We start from the raw sequence: 14610 nt of genomic DNA, 5'->3' as shown, positions 1-14610 counted from the left end.
ACAGTACACCTAATTCTGCTATAGCTTCAACGGCACCTGTAAATGTCTGCCAGATGAGACTGAAAAACACTTAAGCCAAGTCAGGGTAACTGGAGGATAATCCTGGAAGGCTTGATGGTAATGTGAGTTCTGAGGAAGAAAATCCTTAATCAATGGTATTAGCCAAACTGAAGAAAGAATGTGTTAACAGAATAGGAGTGGCCATTATAAACTCCAGAAGATGGGAGCCAAACAGCAAGAATTTGGCAGCATTTATCTCTCAAGAGAGCGATACTTTATGTAATAAACAGACACCAGAGCCCTAGCTGGTTTGGCTCAATGGATACAGCATAGGCCTGCGGACCAAAGGGTCCCGGGGTTCAATTCTGGTTGTAGGCTCCTCCCTGGCCCGGGCCTGGTGGGGGCACGTGCAGGAGGCAACCAATGGATGTGTTTCTCTCACATTGATGTTTCTCTCTGTCTTTCCCTCTCTCTTCCACTCTCCCTAAAAATTAATGGAAAAATATCCTGGGGTGAGGATTAAAAAAATAAACAAACAAACAGACACCAGAGAAGCATATTCAACCACGTTTCTCTAAGGCCTAGATGAAATTTCCTTCATACATTTATATTCCTTTAGTTATGGGGTCCCCTGCATGCCAGCAGTCCACTAGGGTAGTTAGTAATTTCTTTCCCTAGGTACCTAAATCATAGGAAGAGGATGTAGTGGATTAAAGATAGCCACAGTCTGGCTGATGTGGCTCAGTTGATTGAGTATTATCCCATGAACAAGGAAGTCACTGGTTCGGTTCCCAATCAGGGTACTTGCCCAGGTTGTGGGCTTGATCCCCAGTGGGTGGCATGCAGGATGTAGCTGATTGATGTTTCTCATCGATGTTTTTACCTCTCTCTCCCTTTTTCTTCCTCCCTCTCTCAAATCAATAAAAACACATTTTATAAAACTAAAATATAGCCCTAACCGGTTTGGCTCAGTGGATAGAGCATCGGTCTGTGGACTCAGGGTCCCAGGTTCGATTCCGGTCAAGGGCATGTACCTTGGTTTCGGGCAAATCCCCAGTGTGGGGTGTGCAAGAGGCAGCTGATCGATGTTTCTCTCTCATTGATGTTTCTAACTCTCTATCCCTCTCCCTTCCTCTCTGTAAAAAATCAATAAAATATATTTTTTAAAAAAATAATAATAATAAAAATATATAGTCACAGCTTCTTTGACATCCCTCCCATTAAGAGGTAAGGTCTACATCTTCTCCTCCAGAGTTTAGATGGGCTCTGTAACAGATTTAATGGGCAGAATACAATGGAAATACTACTGTGCCAGCTTCCAGGCCCAGGACTTAAGAAACTGGCAACTTCCACTTTCTATCTTTTGGGACATTCACTTTGGAGAAAGCTAGCACTCTGGAAGAAGTTCGACTATCCAAAGACCATCATACTATAAGGAAGCCCAAGCTAGCTACATGGAGAGAAAGAAATACTCAGCTGTTCTAACCAAACCATCCCAGACACCAAACATGAAATTTAAAAAGCCACCTTGGAAATTCCAATTCTGGCAGATGTAACATGGAAAAAAAGTGAGGAAGCCAGCCAAAAGCCAGACCCTAGGTTCAACATATGGTCCCAATTAAGCCAGTCTAGTGATCTTTAGCTATTTGAACTGAAGCCACACTCTATTGTGAAGCAGAGATGAGCCATGTCTAAAGTGCACAGCCCAAATTATTGACCCACAAAATCATACTAGTAAGTATAACAAAATGTTGTTTTAAGCCACTATGTTTTAGGATAGTTTGTTATGCAACAATAGATAATAGAATAGGGAGTTTCTATGTGATGGAATATTATGATCCCTGGGAGGGTTAATTTCCTCAGTAAAGAAACATGTGGTCACTCTAGTCCACAATTTGTTTCTGTGGATTTGGCCAATGTGAGACAGTCCCCAGTAGTCTATCCATGCTGAATATGCTAACAAAATTTAGTATCTGAGCCTGGAAATCTGAGATCTGAAGGGCAAGGCTTAATCAATCTGCCCATCTCCCTTATTACCTTATTTCACTCTATCTTATGACAAACAACCCAGATGAAGGAGCTGAGAAGAGTCTCACAAAGAAGTTTACCATCAGATATAGCCACTGCTCAACACCATCAGAGCCCTTTGGCTGGTCTATGAAATTTATTCGTTTATCAAACAGTACTGAGAACCTCCCCTGTGCTCATTCATGGCTGTGCCTGGCACTGGGGGACCCAAAGGTGGGAAAGACATAGGCTCAGCTCTCACAGCTTCACAGCCAGTTTCTAACCATATACATAGGTTATGATAAGAAATAATTTACTAAATATATAAAGTAAATATTAACAGACACAAAGGGATGGCCACACAATAATAGTAGGTGACTTTAATACTGTACTTTCGTCAATGAATAGATATCATCCAGACAGAAAATGAATAAGGAAACATTGGCCTTAAACGACACATTAGACCAGATAGACTTAACAGATATATTCAGAATAGTCCATCCAAAAGCACCAGAGATGGGAATGCAGACTGGTGCAACCATTATGAAAAACAGTATGGAGTTTCTTCAAAAAATTAAATATGGATCTGCCATTTGACCCAGTTATCCCACTTCTAGAAATATTTCCTAAGAAACCCGAATGTATGGACATTTTTTATAGTAGCACAATTTACAATAGCTAAGATCTGGAAACAGCCCAATTGTCCATCAGTAGATGAGTGGATAAAAAAATTTTGGTATATTTATACCATGGAATACTATGCAGCGGTAAAAAAAAGAAGAATCTCTTACCCTTTGAGACAGCATGGAGGGATCTGGAGCATATCATGCTAAGTGAGATAAGTCAGTCAGAGAAAGACAAGTTATCACATGATCGCACTCATATGTGGAATCTAAGTAACAAAATAAACTGATGAATGGAGTGGATCCAGAGATTCGAAGCATGGAACAGAGTGCGGAATCTCGGAGAGAAGGCGGTGGGTGGATGGGAGGCAATCAACCAAAGGCCTTATATGCATATATGCATAATCCATGGGCATAGACAATAGGGTGCTGAAGGCCTGGGGTGGGGGGAGGGAGCAGGGGCGGGCTGTAGAGGGAAAATTGCGGGGGAGGACATATGTAATACTTTCAACAATAAAGAATTATTTTTAAAAAGAAAACAAAAGCACCAGAGAAGGTAGATTTGAGGCACTATTAGGTCTTCCACCTTCTAGGTTGGTGCCTTCTCGGTCAATAAACCTTTCCTTGGGCAAAGGATCTAAATAGACACTTTTAAAAAGAGGACATACAGAAGGCCCAGAGACATATGAAAACATGCTCAAAGTCACTAATCAAAACAACAATGAGATACCATCTCACACCTGTCAGAATTGCTTTCATCAACAAATCAACAAACTGACAAGTGCTGGAGAGGATGTGGAGAAAAGGAACCCTCCTGCACTGCTGGTGGGAATGCAGACTGGAGCAGACACTGTGGAAGACAGTATGGAGTTTCCTTAAAAAGTTAAAAATGGAACTCCCATTTGACCCAGTAATCCCACTCCTATGACTATATCCCAAGAAACCAGAAACACCAATCAGAAAAGATATATGTACCCCTATGTTCATAGCAGTGCAATTTACAATAGCTAAGATTTGGAAACAGCCTAAGTGCCCATCAGCAGATGAATGGATTAAAAACTATGGTACATCTACACAATGGAATACCATGCTGTTATAAAAAAAGAAGGAACTTTTACCATTTGCAACAGCATGGATGGAACTGGAGAGCATTATGCTAAGCAAAATAAGCCGGTTGGAGAAAGATACATATCACATGTTCTCACTCATATGTGGCATATAATGATCTACATAATTTGATGAACAAGAATAGATCCAGAGACAAATGGCAGGGGAGAGAGGTGGTTAGAGAGCAACCAAAGGACTTGTATGCATGCATATTAGCATAACCAATGGACACAGACACTGGTGGGGGGGAGGAGGGCTTGCCCGGGGTTGGGAATGGCTTGGGGGGGGGATTAATTGGGGGGAAAGGAGACATATGTAAAACTTTAGACAATAAAAAAATAAATGGAAAAAAATCTTTCCTTACTCCAAACTCTGATACTTTTGAGTTTTGGCCTTTTGAAGCATTGGGCACACAAACTTGGGTTCGGTAACAATTTGGTGAGCCAGCCAGAAGCCCTTGGCAGCCCAACCCCAGCTGGGGTTCCCCTACATGAGTGCTGAGCAGCTGCCAAGGCAGTTTCCCTTGGGGGCTCTGGAGGGTCTTTCCCTGGCAGGCACTGGCCACCCTTGGCACACAGCTCAATTGGAATAAATAAACATCTTTGGAATTCGGTTTACCATTGGTTTTGTTTCGGGGTAAGTTGCTCCATTTCTGGGCATGAGCAGCCGGAATCCTTCTTCTCTATCTGGGCATGCTCTCCCTTGGGACAGAAACTAACCCATATGCTTTTTAGATTCACATGATCCGGGAAAATATTTGATATTAAAGCTGGTTTTGAGTTTGGTTTGGTTATCTTCAGAATCATCAGCTTAAATAATACTTTTATTCTACCTGGTTTTACTAGTAAAATAAGCACATGTTATCTCTTGGCCTCTCCTGGGCACCTCCAAGCCCAGTATAAGTAGCAGCCATCTTCAGAGCACTCTGTAGTTGTGCCGGGTGATCCCAGGCAGGGCACAAGTGGTGGCTGACTTTGTACTTCCTGGAAGGCCCCAGAGCCAGGGAATTCAGTGGACAGCTTCAGACCATGCCAGATTACAACTCTACCACTTCCACAAATGACACATTTAAGGAGTGGACTCGGTGAGCACCAAAGCCCCACTGAAGCAAGTCCTGCTCCATATAGTCAACTCCTGCACAGCAGCTTCTCCACTGTAGTTGCAGCGGGTCCTTACAGCCCAATTGGCCTGGGGCGGGGAGTGGTCAATCCCTCCCAGTGATGCCAACAGCAATCAAGGCTCAACTACAACAGGACAGTGCACATAGCCCACACAGGAGCACGCTTGGAGTACCCAGCTCAGGTGAATGGGGAGGTTGTGCAACTAAGCCCTAAAGGACACCTATTACACAAGGTCACTTTACCAACTCCAGGAGACATAGCAGCTCTACCTAATACATAGAAACAAACATAGGGAAGCAGCCAAAATGTGGAGATAAAGAAACATGCCCCAAATGAAAGAACAGGAGAAATCTTCAGAAAAAGAAGTATATTAAATGGAGGCAAGCAAACTACCGGATACAGAGTTCAAAACAATGGTTATAAGGATGCTCAGGAACTTATTTAGAACTTCAAGGAACCCAGTGAGAACTTTAACAGCATGAGAAAGGACATAGAAATGACAAAAAGGAACCAGTAAGAAATAAAGGACACTCTAGCTGGTTTGGCTCAGTGGATAAAACGTTAGCCTGCAGATCAAAGCATCCCTGGTTCAATTCCATTCAAGGGCATGTGCTCGGGCTCAATCCCCAGTAGGGAGCATGCAGGAGGCAGCCAATCAATGATTCTCTCTCATCATTGATGTTTCTAACTCTCTCTCCTCTCCCTTCCTCTCTGAAATCAATAAAAATACGTGTGTGTTTTTTTAAGAAATAAAGGATACACTAACTGAAATGAAGAGTAATTTATAGGTTATCAACAGTAGATGATGCCAAAAATCAAATCAGTGATTTGAAATATAAAGAAGCAAAATACACCCAATCAAAATAGCAGAAAGAAAAAAGAATCCATGCCCAGCCAAGATAGATCAATGGCTGAAAATTGACCTATTAACCAGGAGGTCATGGTCCGATTCCCAGTCAAGGCACATGCACGGATTGTGGGCTCGATCCCAGTAGGGAGGCAGCCAATCAATGATTCTCCTTCTACCTCACTCTTCCTCTCTGAAATCAATAAAATATTTAAAAATAAATAAATAAAACATAGTTCTAATGTCGGGGAACTCTTAAAGCTAGGAGCAAAGCAAGTAGCTATCAAAACCCAAACTTATTTTTTCCCCAATGATCTTCATGAGGATTATCATCATGGTTTGGGTCCTGGAGGACATAACAAAAGTTACTCTTTATTCTTTATCTCATATTAAGATACAGGTATCCTGGCCTGCTGCTACCTCTATTGATTCTATGATCTCTGCTTGTAAATGAACACCTAGAATGTCCCCTTCAAGGCTCAGGGACCATCACAGAAGAAGTGGGTTCATGAGATTGTAAGAGTAGGGTAAGAGGGGCACAATGGGCAGACAAATCTGACTCTATATTAAAGTAAATCCTCCCTCTTAATTGAACCTGGACCCAGTTGCCCTATTTCCCTCAAGTTTGAGGAATGAGCCCTAACTGGTTTGGCTCAGTGGATAGAGTGTCGGCCTGTGGACTGAGGGGTCCCAGGTTCGATTCCGGTCAAGGGCATGTACCTTGGTTGTGGGCACATCCCCAGTAGAGAGTGTGCAGGAGGCAGCTGATTGATGTTTCTAACTCTCTATCCCTCTCCCTTCCTCTCTGTAAAAAATCAATAAAATATATATTTTTTAAAAAGCTTGAGAAATGAGCAACAAAAAGAGGAGATTTGTAACCATAGAATCAGCTCAACATGGTCCTATCCTGTTTAAAGAGATACTGAGTTGCTTTTCAGAGACAATAAACCCAAACCACAAGTCATGCAGCCAAAGCACGTGCAAAGGCGAAAACTCTGACCTGCCGGCTGCACACTATACACACATACATGGAAACAAAGAACCTGGACATAACTAGAATTTGAATACCGGAATCCTTTCAGAAGAACCCTTTCTTGTCCAGAAAAATCCAGTGTTGATGCCCACTACCATAAATGGCCAAGTTCCTAGGTCCACCAGTAAAAACTTGCTCCATCAGTACTTCTGCATACCCATTCCCCTTAACCCCTTAGAAACCCTTAACCTGGTCTAGCAAGCAAGATGGATTTAAGGCACTATTAGGTCTCCCATCTTCTCAATTGATCAATAATCTTTCCTTAAAAAAAAAAAAAAAAAGCAACAGAATACACATTCCTCTCAAGCACACATGGAATATTCTCCAGGACAGATCATAAATAAATTTTAAAAGATTCAAATAATATCAAGCATTTTTTCTCAATAACAAGAAGAAAACTGAAAAATTCACAAATATGTGGAGATTAAACAACATGCTACTGAATAACCACTGGGTCAAAGAAGAAATCAAAAGAGACATAAAAAGAGAACCAAGATGGAGGCATAGGTAAACACCTGTACTTGCTGCCTCCCACAGCCACATCAAAATTACAACTAAAAGGCAGAACAACTATCATCCAGAACTGTGGGAAAGCTGTGGGAAAGTTGTGTTTGGAAGTTCCACAACTAGCGAGGTGAAGAAAGAGCATTGAGACTGGTAGGAGGTGCAGAGGCACGGAAAGTGCTGGCATCCAGGTGTGCTGCTTTTTTAATCACGAGGGAGATACAAGCTCCAGCTTGCTCTGAACTCCAGTTCTGGGCAAGACTCTGGGGGACCCAGACACATACGGGGAGAAACTGGACTGTCTGGCATCAGGACAGGAATGCGAAGGCGGCTTTCTCTCAGAGGAGCTTGCAGCGATTATTGTTCCTGTGCGGGGACATGGGAACCTCTCCAGTGCAGGGCTGACTGGCAGCCATTGCTATTTGCTCCGCCCTGGTAATTCCCTGAGATCCCGCCCCACCCAATTTAAAGTACTTTTGGTGTTTCTCTTGGGAAAAAAAGAGAGAGAGAGAGAGAGAGAGCCATAAAAAAAAACTAAAGGCAAATGGAAATGGAAATGCAGCATTCCAAAACATAAAGGGAGGGGTGCTTGGGAAAGAAGGCTGGGGTCTCAAATGTCCATGTGAGGAGTTTAAAGCTGATTCCCCAAGCCTGTGGAGATTCCTGAGCAGGGGAGCAATATAATCAAACATGCTCTTTGGGGCACTGATGTGGCAGTGGTGCATGAGTAGATTGCAGAGGCAGATCAAGCAGCAAGGGAGACCAAGCCCAGGCACCATTTCTTCCCAGAGTCAAGATGGTGCTGTTCATGCTGTCAGCTGAGTCACAGATAAGCAAGGAAGGTGACCTAGTGGAGCTGCTGGAGCAGCTGGAGCTGGAAAAACAATCCTCTGTGTTGGGCAGAACAGCTTCCACAGTTCAGGAAGTCACAGATCATCTGGCCTTTTGATGCTGATGTCCAATGGAGAGTGGGAATGGAGGCTTTAGGTCATGGGTAGGGAACATTTTTTCTGTCAAAGGCCATTTGGATATTTATAACATCATTCTAGGGCCACACAAAATTATCAACTTAAAAATTAGCCTGCTAGAACATCCAGGTCTCATTCACATCTTCCTTGGGAAGGTGTGTCTTATTGGAGAGGAAGTTAGGGATGAGGTCGTGAAGAAGTCTGGGATGAGGAAGAGGATGAGGAAGTAGGTCAATCTCTTTTCGCCTTGCTGTATGAGGGGTGGGGGAGAGATAGGGCCAGAGAGGAGATTTGTCTGCCTATAAACACCTTCTGACCTGCTCCTTCGTGCTGAAAGTTTTATAGGGGCAAGCTGCGTTTTTTCAGCCTTCACATGCCTACTTCTGGGATTCAGTAATAAAAAGCTCACTGTTGCTGTCCACGTAAGCCACGTTCTCCAGTCTGAGAATGATCAAAAATAAAGGTGATTATTTTCATCTCCCCCCTGCCCCCAAAAAATTAGCCTGCTATATTTGGTCAAGCATTTAATTAACCCACCCCTAATGCCTTGGCAGGGCCAGACCAAATGATTTTGTAGGCCTTTTAAGGCCCGCAGGCCTGATATTCCCCACCCCGGCTTAGGTGAAAGATGCAAAAAGTGGTAAAAGTCAGACTTTATGGGATGCAGCAAAGCATCCTAAGAGGAATGTTCACAGCAATAAATGTGTACATTAAGAAATAAGAATGATCTCAAATAAACAACCCAACTCTATACCTCAAGGAACTTGCAAAAAGGAGAACAAACTAACTCAAGAGTTAATAGAAGGAAAGAAATAACAAAGCTCACAGGGGAAACAATTGAAATTGAAACTAAAAAGATAAGAGAAAAGATCAGTGAAACTAAGAGCTGTTCTTTCTTTTTTTAATGCTAACCAAAATAGACAAGCCTTGGCTAGGTTCACCAAGACAAAAAGATAAGAGGACTCAGATAATAAAATCAGAAATGAAATATTATTTAGCCATAAAAAGAAGGAAATCTTGCCATTTACAACCACATGTATGGGCCTTAAGAACATTATGCTAGCTGAAATAAATCCCACAGAGAAATACAAATACTGAATGATTTCACTTATAAGTAGAATCTAAAACAAAACAGAATCAAACTCATAGATACAGAGAACAGATTGGTGGTTACCAGAGTCAGGGGCTGGGAGGGTGGGCAAAATGATTGAATGTGGTCAAAAGGTACAAACTCTCAATTATAAAATAAACTAGAGGCCCAGTGCACAAAATTCGTGCACTGGGGAGGAGGGGTATCCCTCAGCCCAGCCTGCACCTTCTGCATTCTGGGACCCCTCGAGGGATGTCTGACTGCTGGTTTAGGCTCGATCCCTGCAGGTGAAACAGTCAGACATCCCTCTCACAATCTGGGACTGCTGGCTCCCAACTGCTCACCTGGCTGACTGCCCCTAACCACTTCTGCCTGCCAGCCTGATCACCCCTAACCACTCACCTACTAGCCTGATTGACACCTATCTGCTCCCCTGCCGGTCCAATTGCCCCCAACTGCTCTCCCCTGCCAGCCCGGTCACCTCCAACTACCCTCCCCTGCCAGCCTGGTTGCCCCTAACTGTCCTCCCCTGAAGGCCCAATCGCCCCCAACTGCCCTCCCCTGCCGGCCTGATTGCCCCCAACTGCCCTCCCCTGCTGGCCTGGTCGCCCCTAACTGCCCTGCCCTACCATCCTGGTTGCCCCTAACTGCCCTCCCCTGCAGGCCCGGTCGCCCCCAACTGCCTTCCCCTGTTGGCCCGGTTGTCCCTAACTGCCCTCCCCTGCCAGCCTGGTACCCCCAACTGCCTTCCCCTGAAGGCCTGGTTGCCCCTAACTGCCCTCTCCTGCAGGACTGGTCACCCCCAACTGCCCTCCTCTGCTGGCCTGGTTGCCCCCAACTGCTCTCTCCTGCAGGCCTGGTTGCCCCTAACTGCCCTCCCCTACAGGCCCAGTCACCCCCAACTGCCTTCCCCTGCAGGCCTGGTCACCCCTAACTGTCCTCCCCTGTAGGCCTGGTTCCCCCCAACTGCCCTCCGCTGCAGGCCTGGTCCCTCACAACTGCCCTCCCCTGCAGGCCTGGTCACCCACAACTGCCCTCCCCTGCTGGCCTGATCGCCCACATCTGCCCTCCCCTGCTGGCCATCTTGTGACAGCCATCTTGTGACCATATGGGGGTGGTCATCTTGTGACCATATGGGGGTGGCCATCTTGTGACCACATGGGGGCGGCCATCTTATGTGAGGGCATAATGGTCAATTTGCATATTACCTCTTTATTATATAGGATAAGTCCTATGGATATAATGTACAGCATGGTGACTATAATTAATAATACTGTATTATATTTGAAAGTTGCTAAGAGAGTAGATCTTAACAGTTCTCATCACAAGAAATATTTGGTAACTATAAAAAAGAAGCATGAAATGACAAGTATGTGCATGGGGCATTAGAGGGTTCACCAATCCAGGAAGTCCACCATAAAAGCTACAGAACAGATGACTGATCTCATTATTCTAAAGGTTGGCATCTCTAAAAGAGATCAATGTACTATAAACATACATATAAATTTAATATCTATTCACATTTCATTTTTCCAACACTCTGGATGGACATTATTTTGGTTAAGAAAGAGAAAGAAGCTAGCGTTTATGGACTAGCCTGATTTACACATGTCTCAATTCCCACTCTACCCCCTTAAGTCCTACAATGCATACTTAAGCTGATTTGATTATTTTTATGCATTCTATGCAATTTTTGACAACTGAGGGTGCAGGGAGCATTGTGGTGAGGAGGCCCTATATCAATTACAGTCCTCCCCTTTGTACAGTAGCCACCTGGTTTAGAGGGGAAGACCCAACCCCAGATTTAGGGGTGAGCCTGTTTGGGTCTAAGCTAATTAAAATATGTATGTGGCCACTATGATGTGTTCAGGGATGGACAATTAACCCAACCCAGTCAACTAATTTCTGCAAGACAGCCGGGCCAAGAGAACTGCAAAAAAAACAACACTGTAGTTTTGATGATTTTACAAATTTCTAGAGCAAATTATACCTGAAGGACACCCAACTATTAGACTTTTCAGTTATGTGAACCAATAAAGCTGCTTTATAGTTTAAGCCAGTGTGAGTAGAAACCAATGGAATTTGAACTGATACAAAGTGGGTCACTGGAATGCATCCTATTCTTCAATAGAGTTATTAACTGGGTTTTATAGATGTACAGGACTCTGCCCTTTATTAACTCACATAAGCCACGTGTAGTGAGTGGGAAGGGCTAATATATTTCCCATGGAACATCCCAGGCTCACATGACTCCAGAGCTTTGGGATATAAAGGCTAGAATCAGGGGACTCTCCTAAATCCTAGCCATGGCCTCTCATTTAAAAGGACACACATTCCTGGCTTTCTTCTGCTTCTTGCTCCCCCTCCTAAAGCCAGCTAGGATTTCTTTCGTAGTTACTGTTCTAGAGACAATCCTGAGCAAAACCTCCCAGTAATCTCCCCCTGAGAAATTATGAGAAATTCTCAGCCACCACCCTGGACCATTCACTGGGCCTCTCAAATTTCCAGAGGTCAAATCAAGCAGAGGAAGTATACAGGACTCTGGTTTCTTGGCTTATTTAGTTCCTTAGAGCTGAGCTTAAAAGGAATAATTTTTTAAGCATCTCTGAGTACCTTAGGACCTGCCTACCAAGTCTCAGAAACAGGGAAGGTCCCTATCCTTTTATGGAGGATAAAATGACTCCATAAAGGAAGCCATAGGCCTGAGGATACAGGAGCAGAGCAGGGCTGTTGAGGACAGGACATAGTGGACATCGCTCATTCATAGGGTCACCAGGAGTTGGAGCCAACTCAATGGCATGTACAACACGCCTCCCTCTTCCACAAAGGAGTATATAAACCCCATGAGGGTGATGGCTTTATCTCATTGAATTCTAACACTTGGGAAAATGCCTGGGGCAGAGTGGGTGCATTAATTCAGTTCATTTCCTTAAAAACTTCTCCAACTAAACCAATATTGGGGTTTTTAGCCTCTGTCCATTGACAATAGGCTATCCATTCATTCCTGCCTCATATCAGTGTTCAAATGGATAAATCCTTCTTACTGGAAATTGACAAAAAAGTTGCCTTTTCCTTAATGTCCATGATTTCCTTAATGTCTAATGTCCCTGAGAAATGACATCTTTTTTCCCCTAAGGGTTGATTTACCAGGTTAAGTGCTAAACCCCTGTAATCCTCCTGAAGCCATTTCCTTTGGAAGACATCTATAGTAGCCAATATAACCACAGAATTAAATAGTGGATCTATAGCATCTGGTAGCTTATATACTTGCATCTACCATTCTGTTACCAAGACAGTTCCCTCCTCTCTCAAGCTCTGTCCACTTTAAACCTAGCCTCCTTTCTGGTGCCCTCCTGGTTCTTAACACTCCTAGACCTGTTCATTTCAGTTCCAAGGGCTGTCTACCCTTTGCACATAACCCCTACAGGACCCCAGTGGGTGCCCGGCTAAGTTCCCACGTTCTTCACTTTTTGTCCAACGTCTCACCATCCCCAGCTTCTGTCCCAGTGCTCATTCACCTCCCATTCCGCAGTCCCGAGGCCCTGCTGGCTTACCTGGAGCTGGTGCAAGTGCAGAACGTAGCCTTGCACCAACAGCTGGAATAAGAAGCGCAGCTGCCCTGGTCCTGAAAGCTCCTCCAGGCTCCGCAGCCTCCGGTCGCCAGGCCCGGTTTCGGGAGCCTCGGCTGCGTCGGCCGCCGGGAGGGCGCTGGGGAGCGAGGCCTTGGCTCTGGCCCCGAGTGGACCAAGGCCAGGGCGGGCCACCCGCGTCCCCAGCAGCGCCCACCGCAGCCTCGTGCAGCTCACCGCGGCAATGCGATTCATAGCTCACGCAGCCGTGCCTGCGGGTCGGGCCGCGAGTGCGGAGCGCCTGGAGCCCGCCCAGGGACAGATCAGGATGGGCGGGTTCAAGGGCAATGTTCCCTTTGCCTTGTTCAATCCCTCCACCGGGAACTACAGTACTCACAGAAGCCGCCTTCCACAGCTGTAAGCCTCCCGGCCCAGCCCGGGGGAGGGACCAGCTAACCCTATGGCAGGCGATGCACAGGACTTAGGGAGACCCGGAGCGCTCTGACCATGGCCGCCTCTTCCGCGACTCCCCACATCGCACTTCCGAGAACTGTAAAGGAGAACTTGAAGTTCGCTTGGTCCGAACTCAGAGCAATAGTGCCCAAAGTTGTCGGAAATCCCCGAGGCTTCCAGAGGACCCGGACGGGTTGGGGGTTGGGGGGGGGGGGGGGCGGGGGTTGGGGGGGCGGAGGGCACACCCAGTGAAACGGGCCCTCGCCTGACTTGCGGGTTCATCACCCCAGGAACCCGCCGCTGAGATTTAAGGAGCTGAGGGGCCTTTCCTAAGGCATCCCCTCCACCGCCACCCCCAATTGATCCCGCAGACCTAGCGCTGAGAGACAAGAGAACACAAAACAAAACAAAAAGGGCCCAGTGTCGGAGGGCATCTGATTCCTGGATGGGGAAGCCAAACAAACAGACCAACAAACAAATTTAAAGAGGTTTTTAAAATGCAATTCTACCCATTCCCCCTCTTGCTCCCCACCCCTCACCGGCCCTAAGTGTGCTAAGGCAGAGTTTTTCAAACTGCTGGTTGAGATCAGATTAGTGTGTAAGCAGAATTATTTTTCAGTAAGATGGAAAAAAATAATACAGAAAATATTGCAAGAAGAAAAAGTATTGTTTCATGAATTCTTTCATATATATTCAAAAGTATAAACATGACATACAAATATAAAATAAATACAGGGTCACAGTTATTTAACCCATTAGTGACAGAACCAGCAAAATAGTAAAGTTTGTTCTAAGAGCATTTGAAGAGTTGGTTATTTATAGGCAGCCAGAGGGGGGAAAGGGGCATATTAAGTTCAAAGGCACAATTAGACTGACAGCTGATATGGCTAGGTATGGATTTCTTTATACTTATCCTGCCTTAGGGGTCATAGAGTTTCTTGAATCTGTGATTTAATGTCTTCATCAGTTTAGGAAGTTTTTCAGGCATTAACTGTTCATTGTTTCTGTTGGAGATGGGGGTGGGGTGGGGTAAAGGCACCAGGTCTTAGACCTGTGGGGTCAGACCAGAGTTCAGCAACTTTGGTACTTAAGTTCTAGCTAAGAAAGAATTCAGAGTCAAGACTCAAACTATAAGAGAACATTTCAACTGGCTGGTCCAAAAGTCACACAAGAGCCGTAGCTGGTTTGGCTCAGAGGATAGAGCATTGGCCTGTAGGCCTCAATTCCAGTCAAGGGCATGTACCTTGGTTGCAGGCTCCTTGGGCCCTGGCCCTGGTCGGGTTCGTGC

General features: G+C 45.1%; 1 protein-coding gene across 3 annotated transcripts in view; it reads right to left on the bottom strand.

Annotated features, from left to right (window-relative positions):
* CYP27A1 (cytochrome P450 family 27 subfamily A member 1) overlaps positions 1–13495 on the bottom strand; it is a 34510-nt gene extending 21015 nt beyond the window's left edge. Inside the window, exon 1 of one of the 3 annotated variants that reach the window (XM_079782542.1) lies at positions 12855–13495. In XM_079782542.1, coding sequence (XP_079638668.1) covers positions 12855–13124 — 270 coding nt within the window. In that variant the 5' untranslated portion in view covers positions 13125–13495. The remainder of the gene's footprint in view (positions 1–12854) is intronic. The other 2 variants (XM_079782544.1, XM_079782543.1) reach the window with 2 other exon arrangements.
* Positions 13496–14610: the final 1115 nt, after the last annotated feature.

The sequence above is a fragment of the Cnephaeus nilssonii genome, assembly GCF_951640355.1.
Source record: "Cnephaeus nilssonii genome assembly, chromosome: 10".
NCBI lineage: Eukaryota > Metazoa > Chordata > Mammalia > Chiroptera > Vespertilionidae > Cnephaeus > Cnephaeus nilssonii.
The sequence above is the reverse complement of the archived record's forward strand: the minus strand, read 5'-3'. Positions and strand labels throughout refer to the sequence as shown.